The sequence below is a fragment of the Erythrolamprus reginae genome, unplaced genomic scaffold (genome assembly GCF_031021105.1).
Source record: "Erythrolamprus reginae isolate rEryReg1 unplaced genomic scaffold, rEryReg1.hap1 H_32, whole genome shotgun sequence".
Classification (NCBI taxonomy): domain Eukaryota; kingdom Metazoa; phylum Chordata; class Lepidosauria; order Squamata; family Dipsadidae; genus Erythrolamprus; species Erythrolamprus reginae.
In genome coordinates, this window is record NW_027248487.1 from 82,377 (window position 1) to 106,220 (window position 23,844).

The 23,844-nt window shown below is 48.2% G+C and overlaps 1 protein-coding gene across 1 annotated transcript in view; it reads left to right on the forward strand.

Moving 5' to 3' along the window:
* Window positions 1-23,844, forward strand: part of LOC139155602 (uncharacterized) — a 109,421-nt gene that overhangs the window by 64,855 nt on the left and 20,722 nt on the right. Inside the window, exons 8-29 of the mRNA XM_070730801.1 lie at window positions 1,940-2,110; window positions 2,457-2,627; window positions 2,809-2,979; window positions 3,326-3,496; window positions 3,678-3,848; window positions 5,231-5,401; window positions 5,583-5,753; window positions 6,159-6,329; window positions 14,150-14,320; window positions 14,667-14,837; window positions 15,019-15,189; window positions 17,199-17,369; window positions 17,551-17,721; window positions 18,068-18,238; window positions 18,420-18,590; window positions 18,937-19,107; window positions 19,289-19,459; window positions 19,864-20,034; window positions 20,215-20,385; window positions 20,790-20,960; window positions 21,141-21,311; window positions 21,716-21,886. Of these exons, the coding sequence (XP_070586902.1) occupies window positions 1,940-2,110; window positions 2,457-2,627; window positions 2,809-2,979; window positions 3,326-3,496; window positions 3,678-3,848; window positions 5,231-5,401; window positions 5,583-5,753; window positions 6,159-6,329; window positions 14,150-14,320; window positions 14,667-14,837; window positions 15,019-15,189; window positions 17,199-17,369; window positions 17,551-17,721; window positions 18,068-18,238; window positions 18,420-18,590; window positions 18,937-19,107; window positions 19,289-19,459; window positions 19,864-20,034; window positions 20,215-20,385; window positions 20,790-20,960; window positions 21,141-21,311; window positions 21,716-21,886 (3,762 nt within the window). The remainder of the gene's footprint in view (window positions 1-1,939; window positions 2,111-2,456; window positions 2,628-2,808; window positions 2,980-3,325; window positions 3,497-3,677; window positions 3,849-5,230; window positions 5,402-5,582; window positions 5,754-6,158; window positions 6,330-14,149; window positions 14,321-14,666; window positions 14,838-15,018; window positions 15,190-17,198; window positions 17,370-17,550; window positions 17,722-18,067; window positions 18,239-18,419; window positions 18,591-18,936; window positions 19,108-19,288; window positions 19,460-19,863; window positions 20,035-20,214; window positions 20,386-20,789; window positions 20,961-21,140; window positions 21,312-21,715; window positions 21,887-23,844) is intronic.

A 23,844-nucleotide genomic window follows, 5' to 3' on the forward strand; every position in this document is an offset into this window, starting at 1 on the left:
CAAATAATCCAAATGTAAAAAATCCCAAACAGGAGGAAAATATTTTTTTATATATTTATTCAAGTTTTGTGACTAAATAGTAAGCAGTCTTGATCCTTCCGCTAAAAAAATATGAGCCCGGACTTCATTTTCTAATATTTTTGTAACCAATTGCTTCAAGAGGGAAAAAAAAATATTCAACCAAATAATGTCATTTTGTATATATTAAACCTTTTAATGTCTCATTTTAAAATCCTTTAAATTCCCCTTGTTTTCAAGCGTTTGACAGTTCCAATCCAAATTCAAAAAAATAAGTGAAAGTGGTAAAAATAAGGCTGTTGATTTGCGCCTGGATACAATGTTTTTCAACAACTTTCTCTTTCGCCTTCTTTTAAAACTTATATTCTCTGCTTTCTTTTACTTCAGTCTTCTTATTTAACATGAAACATAGAAAGAAAAAAATCTTTTTACCTTGATTGTAGCTTCTTTAGTGTATTCCTTTTTCAATGAGGATTGCTTTAATCTCTGCTTTCACTTTCTGGTGTTTCTTGCTTCCCGCTGGTTTAGTGGGATCGCAATGGCCGCGTCCTCTTGCGGGAGGACCGGTGCTCCCTGCTCCAGAGCTGCAGGACAGACCCCCTGCCCCCGGAGCCTCGACGATGGCTCCTCGGACAGAGGGAAATCCCCTGTTCTAGGATCGAGCCATCCAGACTCGATCCGATCGCGGTGGGGTGACCTCTGGGAGGGTGAAGGGAGTCTCAAGGCAGAGCCATGCCAAGAGACTCCGCTGCAGTCCTCAGCGAAACCGGAAATCGGCAGAGAGCATCCTTGAATGGGCATCTGGATTGGGCGTGTGAGCCATTGCAACCGAAGCATGGAGGAAAAGGTCGCCTTGGGTTGTTGTATTGCGGTGGGCGGCGAATCTGAAAACAGTAGTCTTCCTCTCTCACTGGGTCGGGAGGTTGTGCAGCGGTGTCTTTGGTGGTTGTAGGGTTGTTTTCGGCTACCTTGTTTACTGTTGGTTCTGATCACTTGAGTTCGGCGGCAGATGCGTCGGAGACTTCCGCGGCTTTGACAGCTTTTATGATGTCTTGTAAGGAGGCATCCTCGTCGATGAGGTATTTTTTCTGAAGATTCAAATTGCTCATACCGAAGATGAGACGGTTGATTAGCTGTTCTTCTGGGTCTTTGTATTTGCATTTTGCAAGTAAGGCCCGTAGTCAGGTGACAAAGTCATTGATTGACTCGCCTTCAGCCTGCTTCAACTGGGAGAATTTGTTTCGGCTGATGCGAGCAGTAGTCATTGGCTGGAAGTGGTTCGCGAGCTTTTCCTGTAGAGCTGTCCAGGAGATGTTCTCTATGGATTCTTCATTTGCGAGCATAGTAGCTAGGTTAGAGATCGCTGTACCGCAGTAATGGAGGAATATAGCTTGTTTTCTGTTCTCTGATGCATCGTCTAGGTTGCTTGCTTGGAGGAAGATGCGAAATGTGGACATATATGCTGTCCACGTATCCTCGTCGGGGTTGAAGAAGGGCAATGCCTGCGGCATTGCTGCAGCCATCTCTGGAATGCAAAGGCTCGAACCCTTCGTCACCACTGTTGAATCAGAGGCTGGAGGCCAATGAAGAAGATAACAGCTCTTTATTTAATAGTCAGGAACATTTAAAGTGACCAGCTCGCAGGCAGGTAGCAACTTAAGAAACAAGCAGCCAAAACCTCACCTTATATACATTGTTACTAGCGCAGGGATTGGTGACAATGTTTCAAGACTTCGCACTGGAGGCTCCTTATTGGTCACGCCCAGGCTTCCCATTTGTTGTGCTAGCAGGCTTCTTATTGGTCGCCCTGCTCCACTCAGCGATCACCTTTATTCTAGTGACTTGCAAACATAACACTAAGAATAAATTCCAGACTTGTTTATCACAGGATAATCATACTTTTTTTCACATTTTTGTGTAGGCTTGCTGGAGAGATCCTGACAGAATCCTGCAGCAGGAATCTTGCTGAAGTACTCAGGAAAAAACAGAGTTTGAGAGAATTAACACTGTTCCTCAAGAACACAGATGACAAAATAATGGAAGTGCTGTGTGATGGGCTCAAACAACCAGAATGTACAATAGAGACACTAAAGTAAGTGGCAGTTATTTTTCCTTTCAGTTTGGTCTGTGGAATCATCCTTGTGCAATTAATACTCAGGAAATGTATTCAGGGAGAGGATTTGCGATACATAATCACATTTCCTTTAGTGCCTATGAAACACATTCCATGGTTTTGTCCATGTATATTCTCAGTCATCTAGGTTATGGTTGCCCCAAAAGTGCTTCCCCCTCCCCTCCCAAAATGCAACTGGACTTTGTTTTTTCCCTTGAATACATTTCACTGCCATATATTCCTTTAATTCCTAAGGTAATGAATTGCATGCTTGTATTTGCATGCTTGCATAGATCATTGTTATTTTTCCTCCTTTTCTGCACAGGCTTACTGAAGGAGTCATCACCAAATCTGGCAGTAGGCATCTTGCAGAAGTGATCAGGAAAAAACAGAGATTGAAAACGTTATACTTGAAGGTCAACAATGACGATAACGAAGCAATGGAAGTGCTGTGTGAGGGCCTCAAACATACAGAGTGTACTGTAAAGACACTAGAGTAAGTGATGTTTTTGCTCTTTCACCACTGCACCACTGTTTTTGACCATTAATATTCTGGGAATATATCTGGGAGAGGCAGTTTCAGTTGCCATTCAGAAAAACATTTACTTCCATTCTCTCTAAAATATATTCCAGGCTTGTTTGTCAGAAGATAATACTTTTTTCAAACATTTGTGCAGGCTTGCTGGAGAGATCCTGACAGAATCTTGCAGCAGGAATCTTGCAGAAGTACTCAGGAAAAACCAGAGTTTGAGAGAATTAATGTTGTTCCTCAATAACCTAGATGACAAAATAATGGAAGTGCTGTGTGATGGGCTCAAAAAACCAGAATGTACAATAGAGACACTAAAGTAAGTGGCAGTTATTTTTCCTTTCAGTTTGGTCTGTGGAATCATCCTTGTGCAATTAATACTCGGGAAATGTATTCAGGGAGAGGATTTGCCACACATAATCACATTTCCTTTAGTGCCTATGAAACACATTCCATGGTTTTGTCCATGTATATTCTCAGTCATCTAGGTCATAGTTGCCCCAAAAGTGCTTCCCCCTCCCCTCCCAAAATGCAACCGGACTTTGTTTTTTCCCTTGAATACATTTCACTGCCATATATTCCTTTAATTCCTAAGGTAATGAATTGCATGCTTGTATTTGCATGCTTGCATAGATCATTGTTATTTTTCCTCCTTTTCTGCACAGGCTTAATGAAGGGGTCATTACCAAATCTGGCAGTAGGCATCTTGCAGAAGTGATCAGGAATAAACAGAGATTGAAAACGTTATACTTGAAGGTCAACAATGACGATAACGAAGCAATGGAAGTGCTGTGTGAGGGCCTCAAACATCCAGAGTGTACTGTAAAGACACTAGAGTAAGTGATGTTTTTGCACTTTCACCACTGCACCACTGTTTTTGACCATTAATATTCTGGGAATATATCTCGGAGAGGCAGTTTCAGTTGCCATTCAGGAAAACATTTACTTCCATTCTCTCTAAAATATATTCCAGGCTTGTTTGTCAGAAGATAATACTTTTTTCAAACGTTTGTGCAGGCTTGCTGGAGAGATCCTGACAGAATCTTGCAGCAGGAATCTTGCAGAAGTACTCATGAAAAACCAGAGTTTGAGAGAATTAACGTTGTTCCTCAATAACCTAGATGACAAAATAATGGAAGTGCTGTGTGATGGGCTCAAAAAACCAAAATGTACAATAGAGACACTAAAGTAAGTGGCAGTTATTTTTCCTTTCAGTTTGGTCTGTGGAATCATCCTTTGGCAATTAATACTCGGGAAATGTATTCAGGGAGAGGATTTGCCACACATAATCACATTTCCTTTAGTGCCTATGAAACACATTCCATGGTTTTGTCCATGTATATTCTCAGTCATCTAGGTTATGGTTGCCCCAAAAGTGCTTCCCCCTCCCCTCCCAAAATGCAACTGGACTTTGTTTTTTCCCTTGAATACATTTCACTGCCATATACAGTGATCCCTCGAGTTTCGCGATCTCGAGTATTGCGAAACGCTATATCGCGAGTTTTCAACCCGGAAGTAAACTCCACCATCTGCGCATGCGTGCCCTTCCACGCATGCGTAGATGGTGGAGTTTCCCCGCCGGGCAGAGGCTTCCCTGGGTCTTCCCCCACTTCCCCGGTAAGACAGCGGCGGTGCGAGCAACGGGGCGGGCGGGCGGCACGCGCGCGGGAAACCCCTGCTCCGCTTCCCAGCTGGGAAGTGGCCCCAGCAACGGTGTGGGCGGGCGGGCGGCGCGCGCGCTTCGGGACACCCCCAGCTCCGCTTCTCAGCTGGGAAGCGGAGCTGGCAATGGCGGACGGCGCGCGCGAACGCGGGGATACCCCAGCTCTGCTTCCCAGCTGAGAAGCGGAGCTAGGGTGTCCGCAAGCGCGCGCGCGCTTTGGGACACCCCCCGCTCCGCTTCTCAGCTGGGAAGCGGAGCTGGCAATGGTGGACGGCGCGCGCGAACGCGGGGATACCCCAGCTCTGCTTCCCAGCTGGGAAGCGGAGCTAGGGTGTCCGCAAGCGCGTGCGCGCTTCGGGACACCCCCAGCTCTGCTTCCCAGCTGAGAAGCGGAGCTAGGGTGTCCGCAAGCACGCGCGCGCTTCGGGACACCCCCCGCTCCGCTTCTCAGCTGGGAAGCGGAGCTGGCAATGGTGGACGGCGCGCGCGAGCGCGGGGATACCCCAGCTCTGCTTCCCAGCTGAGAAGCGGAGCTAGGGTGTCCGCAAGCGCGCGCGCGCTTTGGGACACCCCCAGCTCCGCTTCTCAGCTGGGAAGCGGAGCTGGCAATGGCGGGCGAAGGGCGGGCGTCGGTGGAAGTAAAAACACCATCTGCGCATGCGCAGATGGTGTTTTTACTTCCGCACCGCTACTTCGCGAAAAATCGATCATCGCGAGGGGTCCTGGAACGGAACCCTCGCGATGATCGAGGGATCACTGTATTCCTTTAATTCCTAAGGTAATGAATTGCATGCTTGTATTTGCATGCTTGCATAGATCATTGTTATTTTTCCTAAGATTATCAATTGTATACTTGTATTTGCATGCTTGTATAGATGGTTGTTATTTTTCCTCCTTTTCTGCACAGGCTTACTGAAGGGGTCATCACCAAATCTGGCAGTAGGCATCTTGCAGAAGTGATCAGGAAAAAACAGAGATTGAAAACGTTATACTTGAAGGTCAACAATGACGATAACGAAGCAATGGAAGTGCTGTGTGAGGGCCTCAAACATCCAGAGTGTACTGTAAAGACACTAGAGTAAGTGATGTTTTTGCTCTTTCACCACTGCACCACTGTTTTTGACCATTAATATTCTGGGAATATATCTCAGAGAGGCAGTTTCAGTTGCCATTCAGAAAAACATTTACTTCCATTCTCTCTAAAATATATTCCAGGCTTGTTTGTCAGAAGATAATACTTTTTTCAAACGTTTGTGCAGGCTTGCTGGAGAGATCCTGACAGAATATTGCAGCTGGAATCTTGCAGAAGTACTCAGGAAAAACCAGAGTTTGAGAGAATTAATGTTGTTCCTCAATAACCTAGATGACAAAATAATGGAAGTGCTGTGTGATGGGCTCAAAAAACCAGAATGTACAATAGAGACACTAAAGTAAGTGGCAGTTATTTTTCCTTTCAGTTTGGTCTGTGGAATCATCCTTGTGCAATTAATACTCGGGAAATGTATTCAGGGAGAGGATTTGCCGCATATAATCACATTTCCTTTAGTGCCTATGAAACACATTCCATGGTTTTGTCCATGTATATTCTCAGTCATCTAGGTTATGGTTGCCCCAAAAGTGCTTCCCCCTCCCCTCCCAAAATGCAACCGGACTTTGTTTTTTCCCTTGAATACATTTCACTGCCATATATTCCTTTAATTCCTAAGGTAATGAATTGCATGCTTGTATTTGCATGCTTGCATAGGTCATTGTTATTTTTCCTAAGATTATCAATTGTATACTTGTATTTGCATGCTTGTATAGATGATTGTTATTTTTCCTCCTTTTCTGCACAGGCTTACTGAAGGGGTCATCACCAAATCTGGCAGTAGGCATCTTGCAGAAGTGGTCAGGAAAAAACAGAGATTGAAAACGTTATACTTGAAGGTCAACAATGACGATAACGAATCAATGGAAGTGCTGTGTGAGGGCCTCAAACATCCAGAGTGTACTGTAAAGACACTAGAGTAAGTGATGTTTTTGCACTTTCACCACTGCACCACTGTTTTTGACCATTAATATTCTGGGAATATATCTCGGAGAGGCAGTTTCAGTTGCCATTCAGGAAAACATTTACTTCCATTCTCTCTAAAATATATTGCAGAAGAGACGGAGTAACGACACAGACACAAGAGCTGGATTTAAACTTGGGTCATTTTTATTATAATAAATTAGCATAAATTTGCATAAATTTGCATAATTCAACATGTTCAACTATGACCCAAACAGTGGACCTGCAGGGTCAAACAAATATTCCGGGGCGGAAATGACGTAGAAATCAACATTCCTGGCAACTATGGGCGTAGCTCGAAGCTAGTCCAGGTGAGGGACCTCTCCCTCACCTGAGACCCTGCCATGCACTTGCATGAGGGGGGTCCCGCCGGCTCATCCCTACCCGGGGACTTCAATGTGCGGGACCCAAAGACAGGTTCCCCCCAATTGCTCAGGTAGCACCCCACCATGAGCTTGGAGAGAACCTGTCAATCATCCCCAAAGATGCCCAAGGGAGAACATGCAGTTGCTAACCACCACCCAGATTTCCGCCCCTAACCTGCCTACCCAAATGACCAAAGGTAAGCCAATCAACCTATTAAATGCAAGCACCCCCTAACCGCACATCCATCTCCCCAGTGTGGAATGGCGAAAAAATAGCCATGCCTAATGGGCAAAGCTGCAAAAAATTCCCATTCGGCCCCCCTAGGGGCGACCCACTAATAGCACACCGCAAAATAGGGAGGGCGGGTGGGTGTCTGCTCCCTGCTGAAGTCTGCGCGAAAAGGCTTGGCCCAGGGCCTGCAGGCCCTTAAATAGGGCCAGCAAACCCCGCCCAGACTCAGCATCATGCCAGGCCACGTGGCCTGGCATTTTCGGCCGAAATCTCATCTCGCGAGATTTCGGCCGAAAACAAGATGGCGGCCGCCATTGAAGGCTCCGGTGTCTGCCTGGCCCTTCTGCAAATGCTGCCGGGCCGGTAAGTCGACCGGCGCTATTGCAGAAGAGACGGAGTAACGACACGGACACAAGAGCTGGATTTAAACTTGGGTCATTTTTATTATAATAAATTTGCATAATTTATTAAATTAAATTAGCATAAATTTGCATAAATTTGCATAATTCAACATGTTCAACTATGACCCAAACAGTGGACCTGCAGGGTCAAACAAATATTCCGGGGCGGAAATGACGTAGAAATCAACATTCCTGGCAACTATGGGCGTAGCTCGAAGCTAGTCCAGGTGAGGGACCTCTCCCTCACCAGAGACCCTGCCATGCACTTGCATGAGGGGGGTGCCGCCGGCTCACCCCTACCCGGGGACTTCAATGTGCGGGACCCAAAGACACGTTCCCCCCAATTGCTCAGGTAGCACCCCACCATGAGCTTGGAGAGAACCTGTCAATCATCCCCAAAGATGCCCAAGGGAGAAGGCGCAGTTGCTAACCACCACCCAGATTTCCGCCCCTAACCTGCCTACCCAAATGACCAAAGGTAAGCCAATCAACCTATTAAATGCAAGCACCCCCTAACCGCACATCCATCTCCCCAGTGTGGAATGGCGAAAAAACGGCCATGCCTAATGGGCAAAGCTGCAAAAAATTCCCATTCGGCCCCCCTAGGGGCGACCCACTAATAGCACACCGCAAAATAGGGAGGGCGGGTGGGTGTCTGCTCCCTGCTGAAGTCTGCGCGAAAAGGCTTGGCCCAGGGCCTGCAGGCCCTTAAATAGGGCCAGCAAGCCCCGCCCAGACTCAGCATCATGCCAGGCCACGTGGCCTGGCATTTTCGGCCGAAATCTCATCTCGCGAGATTTCGGCCGAAAACAAGATGGCGGCCGCCATTGAAGGCTCCGGTGTCTGCCTGGCCCTTCTGCAAATGCTGCCGGGCCGGTAAGTCGACCGGCGCTATTGCAGAAGAGACGGAGTAACGACACGGACACAAGAGCTGGATTTAAACTTGGGTCATTTTTATTATAATAAATTTGCATAATTTATTAAATTAAATTAGCATAAATTTGCATAAATTTGCATAATTCAACATGTTCAACTATGACCCAAACAGTGGACCTGCAGGGTCAAACAAATACTTCCGGAGCGGAAATGACGTAGAAATCAACATTCCTGGGCAACTATGGGCGTAGCTCGATGCTAGTCCAGGTGAGGGACCTCTCCCTCACCTGAGACCCTGCCATGCACTTGCATGAGGGGGGTGCCGCCGGCTCACCCCTACCCGGGGACTTCAATGTGCGGGACCCAAAGACACGTTCCCCCCAATTGCTCAGGTAGCACCCCACCATGAGCTTGGAGAGAACCTGTCAATCATCCCCAAAGATGCCCAAGGGAGAACGCGCAGTTGCTAACCACCACCCAGATTTCCGCCCCTAACCTGCCACGGAGCGGGGGTCAGATCTTTATCTTGGCCCCCCAACTCCCCCCTCTAACTGCGCCAGCTCACGCAGAGACCGCTGCAGGTCCTGTAGGAAAATGGCGTTCCCCTGTTCTGACAGGTGAACGCCATCGGCCCGGTAAAGCCATGGCCGATCTACAGTGATGAGGGGATGGGCCACTACAACCCCACCTAATTCCCTAACTGTTTTGCCCAGGGCCTTATTTACTCTACGCCTGACCCGGTGAATGGCCCTAAGGGAAATTGCGTCCCTCCACACGATCCTCGGGAGGATCTCTGACCACACCACTTGCGTGGTAGGCCACACCGTGCGAAGCCACCGCAGGTCTTCGCGCGCCTGGATGATCAATGGTAGACCACCAAGCAGGCATAGGTCATTGCCACCGAGGTGCAAGACCAGCCATCTGGGTGCGGCAATGGGATGCCGCCCACCCAGTCCCACCTGAGCGTGACCCTGGGTAGCCGCCCGCCCAATAGTGCCGGGTGCAGCCCTGGGATGCTTCCCGCCCAGCAACGTCGGTAGGAGCCCCTCCCACCGCATACCTCTTCGGCCCATCCCGATGGCGCTTCTGGCTGCTGAGCGGCCGGCCCAAAAAACCATGCTGTGGCCAGACAGCAGCACCGTCGGTTTCTGAGTGGCATGGGGACCTGGAAGAGGACACACACAGAGAGGTTACCTAGCCTAAGCCCTGCCTAGAATCCTCAGCGGGCCTAACATAACCCAAATATGCCGCTGACCGCCAGCGGCCGGGAAACCAGAAAGTGCCGCGCTAGTGGCGGCGCCGATACGGAACGAATGCGTTCCATAACCAGCGGGATCCATGCCTACCTGAGCCATCGCCTGAGACACTAACGCCCAGAATTGATAATGGGTCAGGGGGTACCGTCCTGATGTTGAAAAAGTTACCCCTGCCTTGACCCCCGTAAACCACAAAATTGCTGTAAAGCAGCCACCGGGCACACAGACTGGTCGGTGGCTGCACTAAGCTCTATTCTAACCCCTCTGTGTAACTGATCTGTCTTGGAATGTCTCACCAAAAGAGAGACACCCCCCTGCCTAAAGGCTAGATCAGCAAGCTGGAAGGCACGAAGCGACGTGTCAGCCTGCGAGGAGGCCATTGCCTCGCTGACCCTAAGGGCCCCAAAAAACATGACACAAGTCGCTGCCCTAAAAAGACGGGCCTCGTACAGAGAGGCACACAGACTGTCCAAAGCCTGATTAATCAGTGACAGCTGCTGAACCGTCAGGGCCTGACGAGTGTCTGAAGGGATCCCCTGTCGCTCCCTCACCCAGCCTTCCAGCATCTTCCGGATGCGGAAATCACCAGAAAAATCACTAAACCCCCCCGCCTTGGACAGAAAGGCGAGGCCGGCTAACCTAGACCTAATAGTCCTAACTGAAAGGCCACGCTGCCTCAGCAGGACACAAAATTCAGCTAGGTGCTCAACTGGGGCAGGCCAACTATGGGGGTAACCCCTACCCTGCCTGAAATCCCCAAACTCCTTACCTGCACGCTGATTAGCCCGCAGGGTGCCTGGTGCTACGGAAAGGGCGATCGCCCTGGAGGCCTCGTCTCTCCAACTCTCGGGAGCCCGCCCAGGCTCCAAAGGTGGACTGGGAACGCCTCTGGCGACTCTCGGGCCCACGGGGCCAGGGTCCGAAACCTGGACAACTGACTACGGGACAAGGCGTCAGCCACCCCGTTATCTAATCCGGGGACATGCCGCGCCAAAAACAATGCGTTTAGGGACAAGGACCTGTGCACAAAATGGCAAACAAGCCGCATGACTCTGTCACTCTTGGATGACAGGGCGTTCACAACATGGACAACCGCTAGGTTGTCGCACCAAAAGTGCACGGTCTTGTCCCTAAACTGCTCACCCCAAACCTCTAAGGCCACTATCAAGGGGAAGAGCTCCAGAAAGGTCAAATCCTTAACCAATGAAGAGGCACTCCATTCCGGAGGCCACACCGACCAGCACCACTGGTCACCTAGCACTACCCCAAAACCACAAGTCCCCGCAGCATCGGAGCAGAGCTGCAACTCAGCTTCCAAAAGAAGCTCGTGCCTCCAAAAAGACAACCCATTAAATTGGTCCAAAAACTCCCGCCACATGCAGAGGTCAGCCCTGACCCCTGCACACAAGCGGGTACGATGATGGGGCAAGCGTAGCCCCGTCATCGCATCATACAACCGTCTAGAAAAGGCCCTGCCTGGCACCACTACCCGACAGGCGAAATTGAGTAACCCGGCTAGTTCCTGGAGCTGCCGAAGAGTGACCTTCCTGCAGCCCAGTACCGCCTCAAGCTTTCCTCTAATTTTGACCAACTTTTCCAGGGGCAATCTGGAAGATTGCACCTCTGAGTCCAATTCAATACCAAGGAAGGTAATCTTGGTGGCGGGGCCTTCAGTCTTCTCAGAGGCTAAAGGTACCCCCAACTGAGCACAAAGGGCTTCGAAGTCCCGCATCAGAGCAAAGCATTGCTCCGAGTGCGCAGGCCCCGCCACCAAGAAATCATCAAGGTAGTGAACGACCGAGCCCAGGCCACTGCGCCTCCTGAGCACCCACTCCAAGAAGGTGCTAAAACTCTCGAACAGAGAGCAGGAGACAGAGCAGCCCATAGGCAATGCCCTGTCTACATAAAAACCACCTTCGAAATGGAAGCCCAGAAGCTCGAAGTCGTCTGGGTGTATGGGGAGGAGCCGGAATGCCGACTTAATGTCGCATTTACCCATAAGGGCTCCTACCCCACACTTCCTAACCATGGTCACGGCCGCATCAAAGGATGCATACCGGACCGAACAAAGTTCGTCAGGAATGAAATCATTCACTGACTCTCCTTTTGGAAAAGACAGGTGGTGAATCAACCTAAATTCACCACTCGCCTTTTTGGGGACCACCCCCAAGGGGGACACTCTGAGATTCGGAAAGGGCGGCTCCGGGAAAGGCCCAAGGACCCTGCCCTCAGCCACCTCTTTCCGAATCTTAGCCCTCACAATATCCTCATGCCCGACAACCGATCTAAGGTTATCGGACATGAAAGCCTTCCTAACACCCATATAAGGGATCCTGAATCCCTCAGAAAAACCTAGCAAGAGAGCAGCAGCTCTCGAGCGAGGGTGGTAGTCAACCAACCAACCCTCGAGCACCGTTACATCAATTGGGCTGGGCCCCTTTTCCCCCAGCAGATGGGGGAGGCTTTCCTGGACCCCCACCCTTCTTTTCTGCCCCCTTCTTGGGGCGTGGGCAAACCGAAGCTGCATGGGACCCCCCGCAATTCCCGCAGGCATGCTTGTACTTGCAAAAGGGACGAAAACACGCCCCTTTCGCAGCAAACTCATGACAAGCAGGCGAGGCCCCCTTGCCAGCTACACCGGGTGTCGCCTTGGGTGGCGTAGCCACCACCGGCTCCTCCTCCATAAAGTGACCGCTATCGGTCCGCTCACACCCCTCCTTAACGGACATATGCGTGGCCCGGAACCAAAGATCCGGGACCACCATATCCCAAGGCAAGTTGGGCTCAACAGCCATCCTCATCCTAAAACCCTTATCATAATGGCGCCATATGGTGCCCTTATACTCAAAATTGGCCCTGGCGATCAAATTAATATATTTAAGCATCGTCGAGGCCATAGCGGGCTGCCGCTGAATCACCACTGACGCGTATGTCAGAAAAGCGTACAGCCATGAGCTGAAACACTTGGTGACTTTAGTCTTTTTGGGCTTTTCCCCAGGCACTACGTCCTTATCTTGCTTAGGGACCTCCCTGTTCAAAAGCGAGAATAAGTCTACGTACTCCCCTCTCCAAATAGCCTCCTTCACGGACGGGTGGAGGTGGCACCCTAGGGGGGTGGACGGCAACCCGCACGGGATGGCCCCAGCCTTAACGCTGGCAAACGGGTCCCACACGGTGGTGGCCCCCGTACCTAAAACCCCCAACCCTTGAGGATAGGCCATCACGGGGAGTGGGGGCATAATGGCAGGGGCTGGAGGGGCCCAACCCCCCGTCCCGGACACCCCGGGACCCCTGCTACTCCGGGCCCAAGCGGCGGCACCGCACCAGATGCTTGGGGCCCCACCGAAGGGACCGGCGCCGCCCAGACCTGCCCACATGTGCCCGCCGGGGATCCCGTAAAGCTAATCCCACTCCCCAAACCCGACGGCGGAAAACCCGTCCCGGGCAAGGGGAGAAATGTAGGAGATGTAGTGTGTGGTGCAGCCTCACCTGGCCCGTACGGTGTTGAAGACATCCAAGGAGGCCCCACTGCCGCGGGGCCCGGGAAGACCGCTATCCACCCAGACTGGGCCATCTGCCCGGTATGGGCCCTCTGCCTGGCCTGGGCTGCAGCTGGATCTCTCCCCTAGGCCGCTGCTGCAGGCTCGAGAGACCCTCCGGGGCCCGAGCTGCTCCACCACTGTTCGAGCTCATCCAGTCTCTCCAACACCCTGGCCCAAGAAAGAGCGGGAGAAAGATCGGGGTGAGGGGCTGAAGGCGGAAGACCCACTGCCCCCTTCAAAGGGATCACCGCGGGGGGCCCCTCCATGCTAGCCCGGGCCCGGGCAGAAGGCCTAAGGGCCCTCCTGGGCTGTGCCGCAGGCTGAGCCAGAGGGGCCTTCGCTTGCCTCTTTTTGGGACCCATGCCGTTTATTGCTACGGCGTTTTTTATTTTATTATTATTTTTTATTTTTTTATTTTATTATTTATTATTATTATTATTTTATTTTATTTTTTTATAAATGTGGGCAAACACACCTGCCCCCAACTCCGCCCGCACCAAGGCCTCAAGCCTTACCCCGAGCAGCAAAAGTGCCCTCTAAGGCAACAGGGGCCTCAGAGGCCCAGCACCCCCCCCCCAACCCTGGGCGAGGCCCAACTGTGCCCCCCTCCCAGCCGGGAGCGATGTTACCACTCCCCCTCGGGCCCGAGGGGGACCAAGACCACCAGCGCTGCACTCAGCAGAAACGATGGCCTCTGGATATGTAATAGATGTACAAAGAAAGGAGCCTCTTCGCCCGACTACAATGCTCAAAATGGCGGCCGCAACACGAGGCCACCACAAAATGGCTGCTAGGAGCAGAACTCAGCCGAGTGTCTGCTCCCTGCTGAAGTCTGGGCGAAAAGGCTTGGCCCAGGGCCTACAGGCCCTTAAATAGGGCCAGCAAGCCCTGCCCAGACTCAGCATCATGCCAGGCCACGTGGCCTGGCATTTTCGGCCGAAATCTCATCTCGCGAGATTTCGGCTGAAAACAAGATGGCGGCCGCCATTGAAGGGTCCGGTGTCTGCCCGGCCCTTCTGCAAATGCTGCCGGGCCAGTAAGTCGACCGGCGCTATTCCAGGCTTGTTTGTCAGAAGATAATACTTTTTTCAAACGTTTGTGCAGGCTTGCTGGAGAGATCCTGACAGAATCTTGCAGCAGGAATCTTGCAGAAGTACTCAGGAAAAACCAGAGTTTGAGAGAATTAACGTTGTTCCTCAATAACCTAGATGACAAAATAATGGAAGTGCTGTGTGATGGGCTCAAAAAAAAAGAATGTACAATAGAGACACTAAAGTAAGTGGCAGTTATTTTTCCTTTCAGTTTGGTCTGTGGAATCATCCTTTGGCAATTAATACTCGGGAAATGTATTCAGGGAGAGGATTTGCCACACATAATCACATTTCCTTTAGTGCCTATGAAACACATTCCATGGTTTTGTCCATGTATATTCTCAGTCATCTAGGTTATGGTTGCCCCAAAAGTGCTTCCGCCTCCCCTCCCAAAATGCAACTGGACTTTGTTTTTTCCCTTGAATACATTTCACTGCCATATATTCCTTTAATTCCTAAGGTAATGAATTGCATGCTTGTATTTGCATGCTTGCATAGATCATTGTTATTTTTCCTCCTTTTCTGCACAGGCTTACTGAAGGAGTCATCACCAAATCTGGCAGTAGGCATCTTGCAGAAGTGATCAGGAAAAAACAGAGATTGAAAACGTTATACTTGAAGGTCAACAATGACGATAACGAAGCAATGGAAGTGCTGTTTGAGGGCCTCAAACATCCAGAGTGTACTGTAAAGACACTAGAGTAAGTGATGTTTTTGCTCTTTCACCAATGCACCACTGTTTTTGACCCTTAATATTCTGGGAATATATCTGGGAGAGGCAGTTTCAGTTGCCATTCAGAAAAACATTTACTTCCATTCTCTCTAAAATATATTCCAGGCTTGTTTGTCAGAAGATAATACTTTTTTCAAACGTTTGTGCAGGCTTGCTGGAGAGATCCTGACAGAATATTGCAGCTTGAATCTTGCAGAAGTACTCAGGAAAAACCAGAGTTTGAGAGAATTAACCCTGTTCCTCAATAACCTAGATGACAAAATAATGGAAGTGCTGTGTGATGGGCTCAAAAAACCAGAATGTACAATAGAGACACTAAAGTAAGTGGCAGTTATTTTTCCTTTCAGTTTGGTCTGTGGAATCATCCTTTGGCAATTAATACTCGGGAAATGTATTCAGGGAGAGGATTTGCCACACATAATCACATTTCCTTTAGTGCCTATGAAACACATTCCATGGTTTTGTCCATGTATGTTGTCAGTCATCTAGGTCAGAGGTCCCCAACCTTTTTTGCACCAGGGACCGGCTTTAAGCTAGACCAGTTTTCCATGGCCCGGTGGGGGGGGGGGGAGCTAGCTGTCAGCGGCGCCGTAAAAGGGGCGATCAAGAGAGGAATGGGTGAATGAATGGACGGAGGGTGGGAAGGAAGGAAGGAAAGAGGGAAGGGACAGGAACAGAAGAAGGGTGCAAAGTAAGCAAGGAAAGGTGTGAAAGGGGAGAGTAAGAGAGGAAGGAGTGAAAGAAGGGAATGAGGGAGGAAAGAAGGGAGGAAGGAAAAGGAAAGCAAGAAATGGAGGGAAGAAAGGAAGGAAGGAAAGAAAGAAAGGAAGGAAGAAAAAGGAAGAAAGGAAGGAAGAAAGGAAGGAAGAAAGGAAGAAAGGAAGGGTAAAGGGACAGGAACAGAGGAAGGAAGCAAGGAAACTTATGAAGGGGAGAGTAAGAGAGGAAGGACTGAAGGGAGGGAGGGAGGGAAGAAGGTAGGAAGGAGAAAGAAAAGAAGAAATAGAGGAAGGGAAGGTAAAAGAGAGAAAGAAAAAGAGCAAGAAAGAAAGAAAGAAAGAAAGAAAGAAAGAAAGAAAGAAAGGCAACTTCAAAGAAAGGCTCACTGAGCATCTCTCACTCTCTCTTTCTATCCCTCTTTCTTTCTTTCTTTCTCTTCCCTTATCTCTCCTCTTCCTTTATCTCCTCTCTCTCTCCCTCTCTCTTTCTCCCTCTCCCTCTCTTTCTCTCTCTCCCCCCTCTCTCTTTCTCTCTCTCTCCCCCTCTTTCTCTCTCTTCTTCTCACTTCCTCTCTCTTGTTTTCTTTCTGTCTCTTGCTTTCTCACTCTCTCTCACTCTTTCTCTCTTGTTTTCTTTCTCACGCTCTTTCTCTCTCCCATTCTCTCTCTCTTGCTATCTCTTTCTCCCCCCCCCTTTCTCTCACTCTCTCTTTCTCACTTTCTCTCTATCTTGCTGTCTGTTGCTATCACTCACTCTCGTTCTCCGTTCTTCTCAGCGGTGGCGCGCACACGCCCTGCCCGCCTCACCTTTGCGAGAGCACTTTCGCCCCGGGCTCTCAGCAAGGGGGTTTGCAGGAGAGGTGGGGCCGGCGAAGGTGATATTCAATGTCGGGGGCACACAGGCGGTTGCACGCGCTCCCTAACTCCCTGCTAGCCCACTCGGAATATTCAAAATAAGAAAAGCCTTCGCCGGCAAAGGTTTTTCTTATTTTGAATACTCCGAGTGGGCTAGCAGGGAGTTAGGGAGCGCGTGCAACCGCCTGTGTGCCCCCGACATTGAAGACCTCCGCTTGACGCCGGCATTTCCTCTCGGCGTCAAGGAGGCGCAGCGGCGGGCGGAGAGAGGGAAGGGGGGGGGGGCAGCGGCGTCCCTCCTGGCCTTGGCGGGCTGCCCGACCCTCCCCACCTCCTGCAAACGCGGCGGGGGGAGAGCGAGGAGCCGGTTCCGGCGGGCGCGGGGCTTGGCTGGCTGGCGGGGGGAGCGCCGCTGGTGGTGCGGAAAGGCCGAGGGGGCCCTGGCGCCGCGGACCGGCTGAAAACCCCCAACGGCCCGGTGCCGGTCCGCGGACCGGCGGTTGGGGACCTCTGATCTAGGTTATGGTTGCCCCAAAAGTGCTTCCCCCTCCCCTCCCAAAATGCAACTGGGCTTTGTTTTTTCCCTTGAATACATTTCACTGCCATATATTCCTTTAATTCCTAAGGTAATAAATTGCATGCTTGTATTTGCATGCTTGCATAGATCATTGTTATTTTTCCTAAGATTATCAATTGTATACTTGTATTTGCATGCTTGTATAGATGGTTGTTATTTTTCCTCCTTTTCTGCACAGGCTTACTGAAGGGGTCATCACCAAATCTGGCAGTAGGCATCTTGCAGAAGTGGTCAGGAAAAAACAGAGATTGAAAACGTTATACTTGAAGGTCAACAATGACGATAACGAATCAATGGAAGTGCTGTGTGAGGGCCTCAAACATCCAGAGTGTACTGTAAAGAAAATAGAGTAAGTGATGTTTTTGCACTTTCACCACTGCACCACTGTTTTTGACCATTAATATTCTGGGAATATATCTGGGAGAGGCAGTTTCAGTTGCCATTCAGAAAAACATTTACTTCCATTCTCTCTAAAATATATTCCAGGCTTGTTTGTCAGAAGATAATACTTTTTTCAAACGTTTGTGCAGGCTTGCTGGAGAGATCCTGACAGAATATTGCAGCTTGAATCTTGCAGAAGTACTCAGGAAAAACCAGAGTTTGAGAGAATTAACCCTGTTCCTCAATAACCTAGATGACAAAATAATGGAAGTGCTGTGTGATGGGCTCAAAAAACCAGAATGTACAATAGAGACACTAAAGTAAGTGGCAGTTATTTGTCCTTTCAGTTTGGTCTGTGGAATCATCCTTGTGCAATTAATACTCGGGAAATGTATTCAGGGAGAGGATTTGCCACACATAATCACATTTCCTTTAGTGCCTATGAAACACATTCCATGGTTTTGTCCATGTATATTCTCAGTCATCTAGGTTATAGTTGCCCCAAAAGTGCTTCCCCCTCCCCTCCCAAAATGCAACCGGACTTTGTTTTTTCCCTTGAATACATTTCACTGCCATATATTCCTTTAATTCCTAAGGTAATGAATTGCATGCTTGTATTTGCATGCTTGCATAGATCATTGTTATTTTTCCTCCTTTTCTGCACAGGCTTACTGAAGGGGTCATCACCAAATCTGGCAGTAGGCATCTTGCAGAAGTGATCAGGAAAAAACAGAGATTGAAAACGTTATACTTGAATGTCAACAATGACGATAACGAAGCAATGGAAGTGCTGTGTGAGGGCCTCAAACATACAGAGTGTACTGTAAAGACACTAGAGTAAGTGATGTTTTTGCACTTTCACCACTGCACCACTGTTTTTGACCATTAATATTCTGGGAATATATCTGGGAGAGGCAGTTTCAGTTGCCATTCAGGAAAACATTTACTTCCATTCTCTCTAAAATATATTCCAGGCTTGTTTGTCAGAAGATGATACTTTTTTCAAACGTTTGTGCAGGCTTGATGGAGAGATCCTGACAGAATCTTGCAGCAGGAATCTTGCAGAAGTACTCAGGAAAAACCAGAGTTTGAGAGAATTAACGTTGTTCCTCAATAACCTAGATGACAAAATAATGGAAGTGCTGTGTGATGGGCTCAAAAAACCAGAATGTACAATAGAGACACTAAAGTAAGTGGCAGTTATTTTTCCTTTCAGTTTGGTCTGTGGAATCATCCTTGTGCAATTAATACTCGGGAAATGTATTCAGGGAGAGGATTTGCCACACATAATCACATTTCCTTTAGTGCCTATGAAACACATTCCATGGTTTTGTCCATGTATATTGTCAGTCATCTAGGTTATAGTTGCCCCAAAAGTGCTTCCCCCTCCCCTCCCAAAATGCAAGTGGACTTTGTTTTTTCCCTTGAATACATTTCACTGCCATATATTCCTTTAATTCCTAAGGTAATGAATTGCATGCTTGTATTTGCATGCTTGCATAGATCATTGTTATTTTTCCTCCTTTTCTGCACAGGCTTAATGAAGGGGTCATCACCAAATCTGGCAGTAGGCATCTTGCAGAAGTGATCAGGAAAAAACAGAGATTGAAAACGTTATACTTGAAGGTCAACAATGACGATAACGAAGCAATGGAAGTGCTGTGTGAGGGCCTCAAACATCCAGAGTGTACTGTAAAGACACTAGAGTAAGTGATGTTTTTGCTCTTTCACCACTGCACCACTGTTTTTGACCCTTAATATTCTGGGAATATATCTGGGAGAGGCAGTTTCAGTTGCCATTCAGAAAAACAATTACTTCCATTCTCTCTAAAATATATTCCAGGCTTGTTTGTCAGAAGATAATACTTTTTTCAAACGTTTGTGCAGGCTTGATGGAGACATCCTGACAGAATATTGCAGCTGGAATCTTGCAGAAGTACTCAGGAAAAACCAGAGTTTGAGAGAATTAACGCTGTTCCTCAAGAACCTAGATGACAAAATAATGGAAGTGCTGTGTGATGGGCTCAAAAAACCAGAATGTACAATAGAGACACTAAAGTAAGTGGCAGTTATTTTTCCTTTCAGTTTGGTCTGTGGAATCATCCTTGTGCAATTAATACTCGGGAAATGTATTCAGGGAGAGGATTTGCCACACATAATCACATTTCCTTCAGTGCCTATGAAACACATTCCATGGTTTTGTCCATGTATATTCTCAGTCATCTAGGTTATAGTTGCCCCAAAAGTGCTTCCCCCTCCCCTCCCAAAATGCAACCGGACTTTGTTTTTTCCCTTGAATACATTTCACTGCCATATATTCCTTTAATTCCTAAGGTAATAAATTGCATGCTTGTATTTGCATGCTTGCATAGATCATTGTTATTTTTTTTAGATTATCAATTGTATACTTGTATTTGCATGCTTGTATAGATGATTGTTATTTTTCCTCCTTTTCTGCACAGGCTTACTGAAGGAGTCATCACCAAATCTGGCAGTAGGCATCTTGCAGAAGTGATCAGGAAAAAACAGAGATTGAAAACGTTATACTTGAAGGTCAACAATGATGATAACGAAGCAATGGAAGTGCTGTGTGAGGGCCTCAAACATCCAGGGTGTACTGTAAAGACACTAGAGTAAGTGATGTTTTTGCTCTTTCACCACTGCACCACTGTTTTTGACCCTTAATATTCTGAGAATATATCTGGGAGAGGCAGTTTCAGTTGCCATTCAGAAAAACATTTACTTCATTCTCTCTAAAATATATTCCAGGCTTGTTTGTCAGAAGATGATACTTTTTTCAAATGTTTGTGCAGGCTTGCTGGAGACATCCTGACAGAATCTTGCAGCAGGAATCTTGCAGAAGTACTCAGGAAAAACCAGAGTTTGAGAGAATTTACGTTGTTCCTCAATAACCTAGATGACAAAATAATGGAAGTGCTATGTGATGGGCTCAAAAAACCAGAATGTACAATAGAGACACTAAAGTAAGTGACAGATATTTTTCCTTTCAGTTTGGTCTGTGGAATCATCCTTTGGCAATTAAAACTCGGGAAATGTATTCAGGGAGAGGATTTGCCACACATAATCACATTTCCTTTAGTGCCTATGAAACACATTCCATGGTTTTGTCCATGTATATTCTCAGTCATCTAGGTTATGGTTGCCCCAAAACTGCTTCCCCCTCCCCTCCCAAAATGCAAGTGGACTTTGTTTTTTCCCTTGAATACATTTCACTGCAATATATTCCTTTAATTCCTAAGGTAATAAATTGCATGCTTGTATTTGCATGCTTGCATAGGTCATTGTTATTTTTCCTAAGATTATCAATTGTATACTTGTATTTGCATGCTTGTATAGATGATTGTTATTTTTCCTCTTTTCTGCACAGGCTTACTGAAGGGGTCATCACCAAATCTGGCAGTAGGCATCTTGCAGAAGTGATCAGGAAAAAACAGAGATTGAAAACGTTATACTTGAAGGTCAACAATGATGATAACGAAGCAATGGAAGTGCTTTGTGAGGGCCTCAAACATCCAGGGTGTACTGTAAAGACACTAGAGTAAGTGATGTTTTTGCTCTTTCACCACTGCACCACTGTTTTTGACCCTTAATATTCTGGGAATATATCTGGGAGAGGCAGTTTCAGTTGCCATTCAGAAAAACATTTACTTCATTCTCTCTAAAATATATTCCAGGCTTGTTTGTCAGAAGATGATACTTTTTTCAAACGTTTGTGCAGGCTTGCTGGAGACATCCTGACAGAATCTTGCAGCAGGAATCTTGCAGAAGTACTCAGGAAAAACCAGAGTTTGAGAGAATTTACGTTGTTCCTCAATAACCTAGATGACAAAATAATGGAAGTGCTATGTGATGGGCTCAAAAAACCAGAATGTACAATAGAGACACTAAAGTAAGTGGCAGTTATTTTTCCTTTCAGTTTGGTCTGTGGAATCATCCTTTGGCAATTAATACTCGGGAAATGTATTCAGGGAGAGGATTTGCCACACATAATCACATTTCCTTTAGTGCCTATGAAACACATTCCATGGTTTTGTCCATGTATATTCTCAGTCATCTAGGATATGGTTGCCCCAAAAGTGCTTCCCCCTCCCCTCCCAAAATGCAAGTGGACTTTGTTTTTTCCCTTGAATACATTTCACTGCCATATATTCCTTTAATTCCTAAGGTAATAAATTGCATGCTTGTATTTGCATGCTTGCATAGGTCATTGTTATTTTTCCTAAGATTATCAATTGTATACTTGTATTTGCATGCTTGTATAGATTATTGTTATTTTTCCTCTTTTCTGCACAGGCTTACTGAAGGGGTCATCACCAAATCTGGCAGTAGGCATCTTGCAGAAGTGATCAGGAAAAAACAGAGATTGAAAACGTTATACTTGAAGGTCAACAATGACGATAACGAAGCAATGGAAGTGCTGTGTGAGGGCCTCAAACATTCAGAGTGTAATGTAAAGACACTAGAGTAAGTGATGTTTTTGCACTTTCACCACTGCACCACTGTTTTTGACCATTAATATTCTGGGAATATATCTGGGAGAGGCAGTTTCAGTTGCCATTCAGGAAAACATTTACTTCCATTCTCTCTAAAACAGAGGTCCCCAACCTTTTTTGCACCAGGGACCGGCTTTAAGCTAGACCAGTTTTCCATGGCCCGGTGGGGGGGGTGTCTTTGGTCATATGGGGGTGGGGTTATGGAGGGGTGGAGCCAGGGCCGCCATCAGGAATTTTGGGGCCCCATACAGCCTAAGTGTCTGGGGGCCGCCCTACCCGCCATTTTAAAACTACTTTATTTTGCGACATACCAATTATGTATGAAATTTACCTTCTTTGGGGAGGGGTGAAAGGGGAGAGTAAGAGAGGAAGGAGTGAAAGAAGGGAATGAGGGAGGAAAGAAGGGAGGAAGGAAAAGGAAAGCAAGAAATGGAGGGAGAAAAGGAAGGAAAGAAAGAAAGAAAGAAAGAAAGAAAGAAAGGGGGAAGGGACAGGAACAGAGGAAGGAAGCAAGGAAACTTATGAAAGGGGAGAGTAAGAGAGGAAAGACTGAAGGAAGGGAGGGAGGGAAGAAGGTAGGAAGGAGAAAGAAAAGAAGAAATAGAGGAAGGGAAGGTAAAAGAGAGAAAGAAAAAGAGCAAGAAAGAAAGAGAATGAAAGAGAAATAAAAATAGAGAGGAGGAATGAAAGAAATGGAAGGAGGGAAGGAAGGAGAGAAAGCAAGAGAAAGAAAGAAAGCAAGAGAGAGAAAAAAGAATGAAAGAGCAAGAGAGCAAGAGAGCAAAAGAAAGAGAGAAAGAAAGAAAGAAAGAAAGAAAGAAAGAAAGAAAGGCAACTTCAAAGAAAGGCTCACTGAGCATCTCTCACTCTCTTTCTATCCCTCTTTCTTTCTCTCTCTTCCTTTCTATCTCTCCTCTTCCTTTATCACCTCTCTCTCTCCCTCTCTCTTTCTCTCCCCCCTCTCTCCCCCCCTCTTTCCCTGTCTCCCTCTCTTGCTATCTCTCCCCCTCTCCCTCTCTCTTTCTCTCTCTCCCTCTCTCTCTTTCTCCCCCTCTCTCCCTCTCTTTCTCCCTCTCCCTCTCTTTCTCTCTCTCCCCCCTCTCTCCATCTCTCTTTCTCCCTCTCCCTCTCTTTCTCTCCCTCTCCCCCCTCTCTCCCTCTCTCTTTCTCTCTCTCCCTCTCTTGCTATCTCTTTCTCTCCCCCCTCTCTCCCTCTCTCTTTCTCTCTCTTCCTCTCTTGCTATCTCTTTCTCTCCCCCCTCTCTCCCTATCTCTTTCTCTCTCTCCCTCTCTTGCTATCTCTTTCTCTCTCTTTCTCCCCCCTCTCTCCCTCTCTCTTTCCCCTCTCCCTCCACTCACCCATCCCGGGGGTCTTTTTCGGACTTCCCAATCCAAGTCACGCAGCCTTGCGGAGCTCCTGGTAGTCTCTCATCCCCGAATCAGCCAGGTAAACACGGCCCCCTCTTCCCTGGCCCGAAACCAGCGAAGGTTGGGGGAATTTCTGTGCAACCCCGGCCACTTTCGGGGTTAAATTCCTCTCCCCGCCCTCTCCGCACCTCCGAAGGGAGCAGGGCAGCGTTGCTGGGCTGGCCAATTCTGGGCAGGGGGCGAATTTCTCCCGGGGGGTGGAGGTGTGGATGTGTGCGTGCGCCCGGAATGCGTCCGAACTTTGCCCGGCGGAGCTCTGCAAACACGAGGCATGGAGGGAGGGAGGCCGTTGGCCGGCCAGCGGGCACCAAACAGGGCAGGGCTCCATGGGAGGGGAGCGGGCGCCCCGCGTGGGACCCCCCCGGTGGGCTCCGTCCGGTCGGGAAAAAGGGGGGCAGGGGTCTCTCGGCTGGGGCAGCGCTGGGGGTGCTCTGCACACGCTCAGGGGGCCCGAAGCTGTGTGTGAAAGGGAAGGGGAGGGGGCACCTCGCGGCTGGGGGC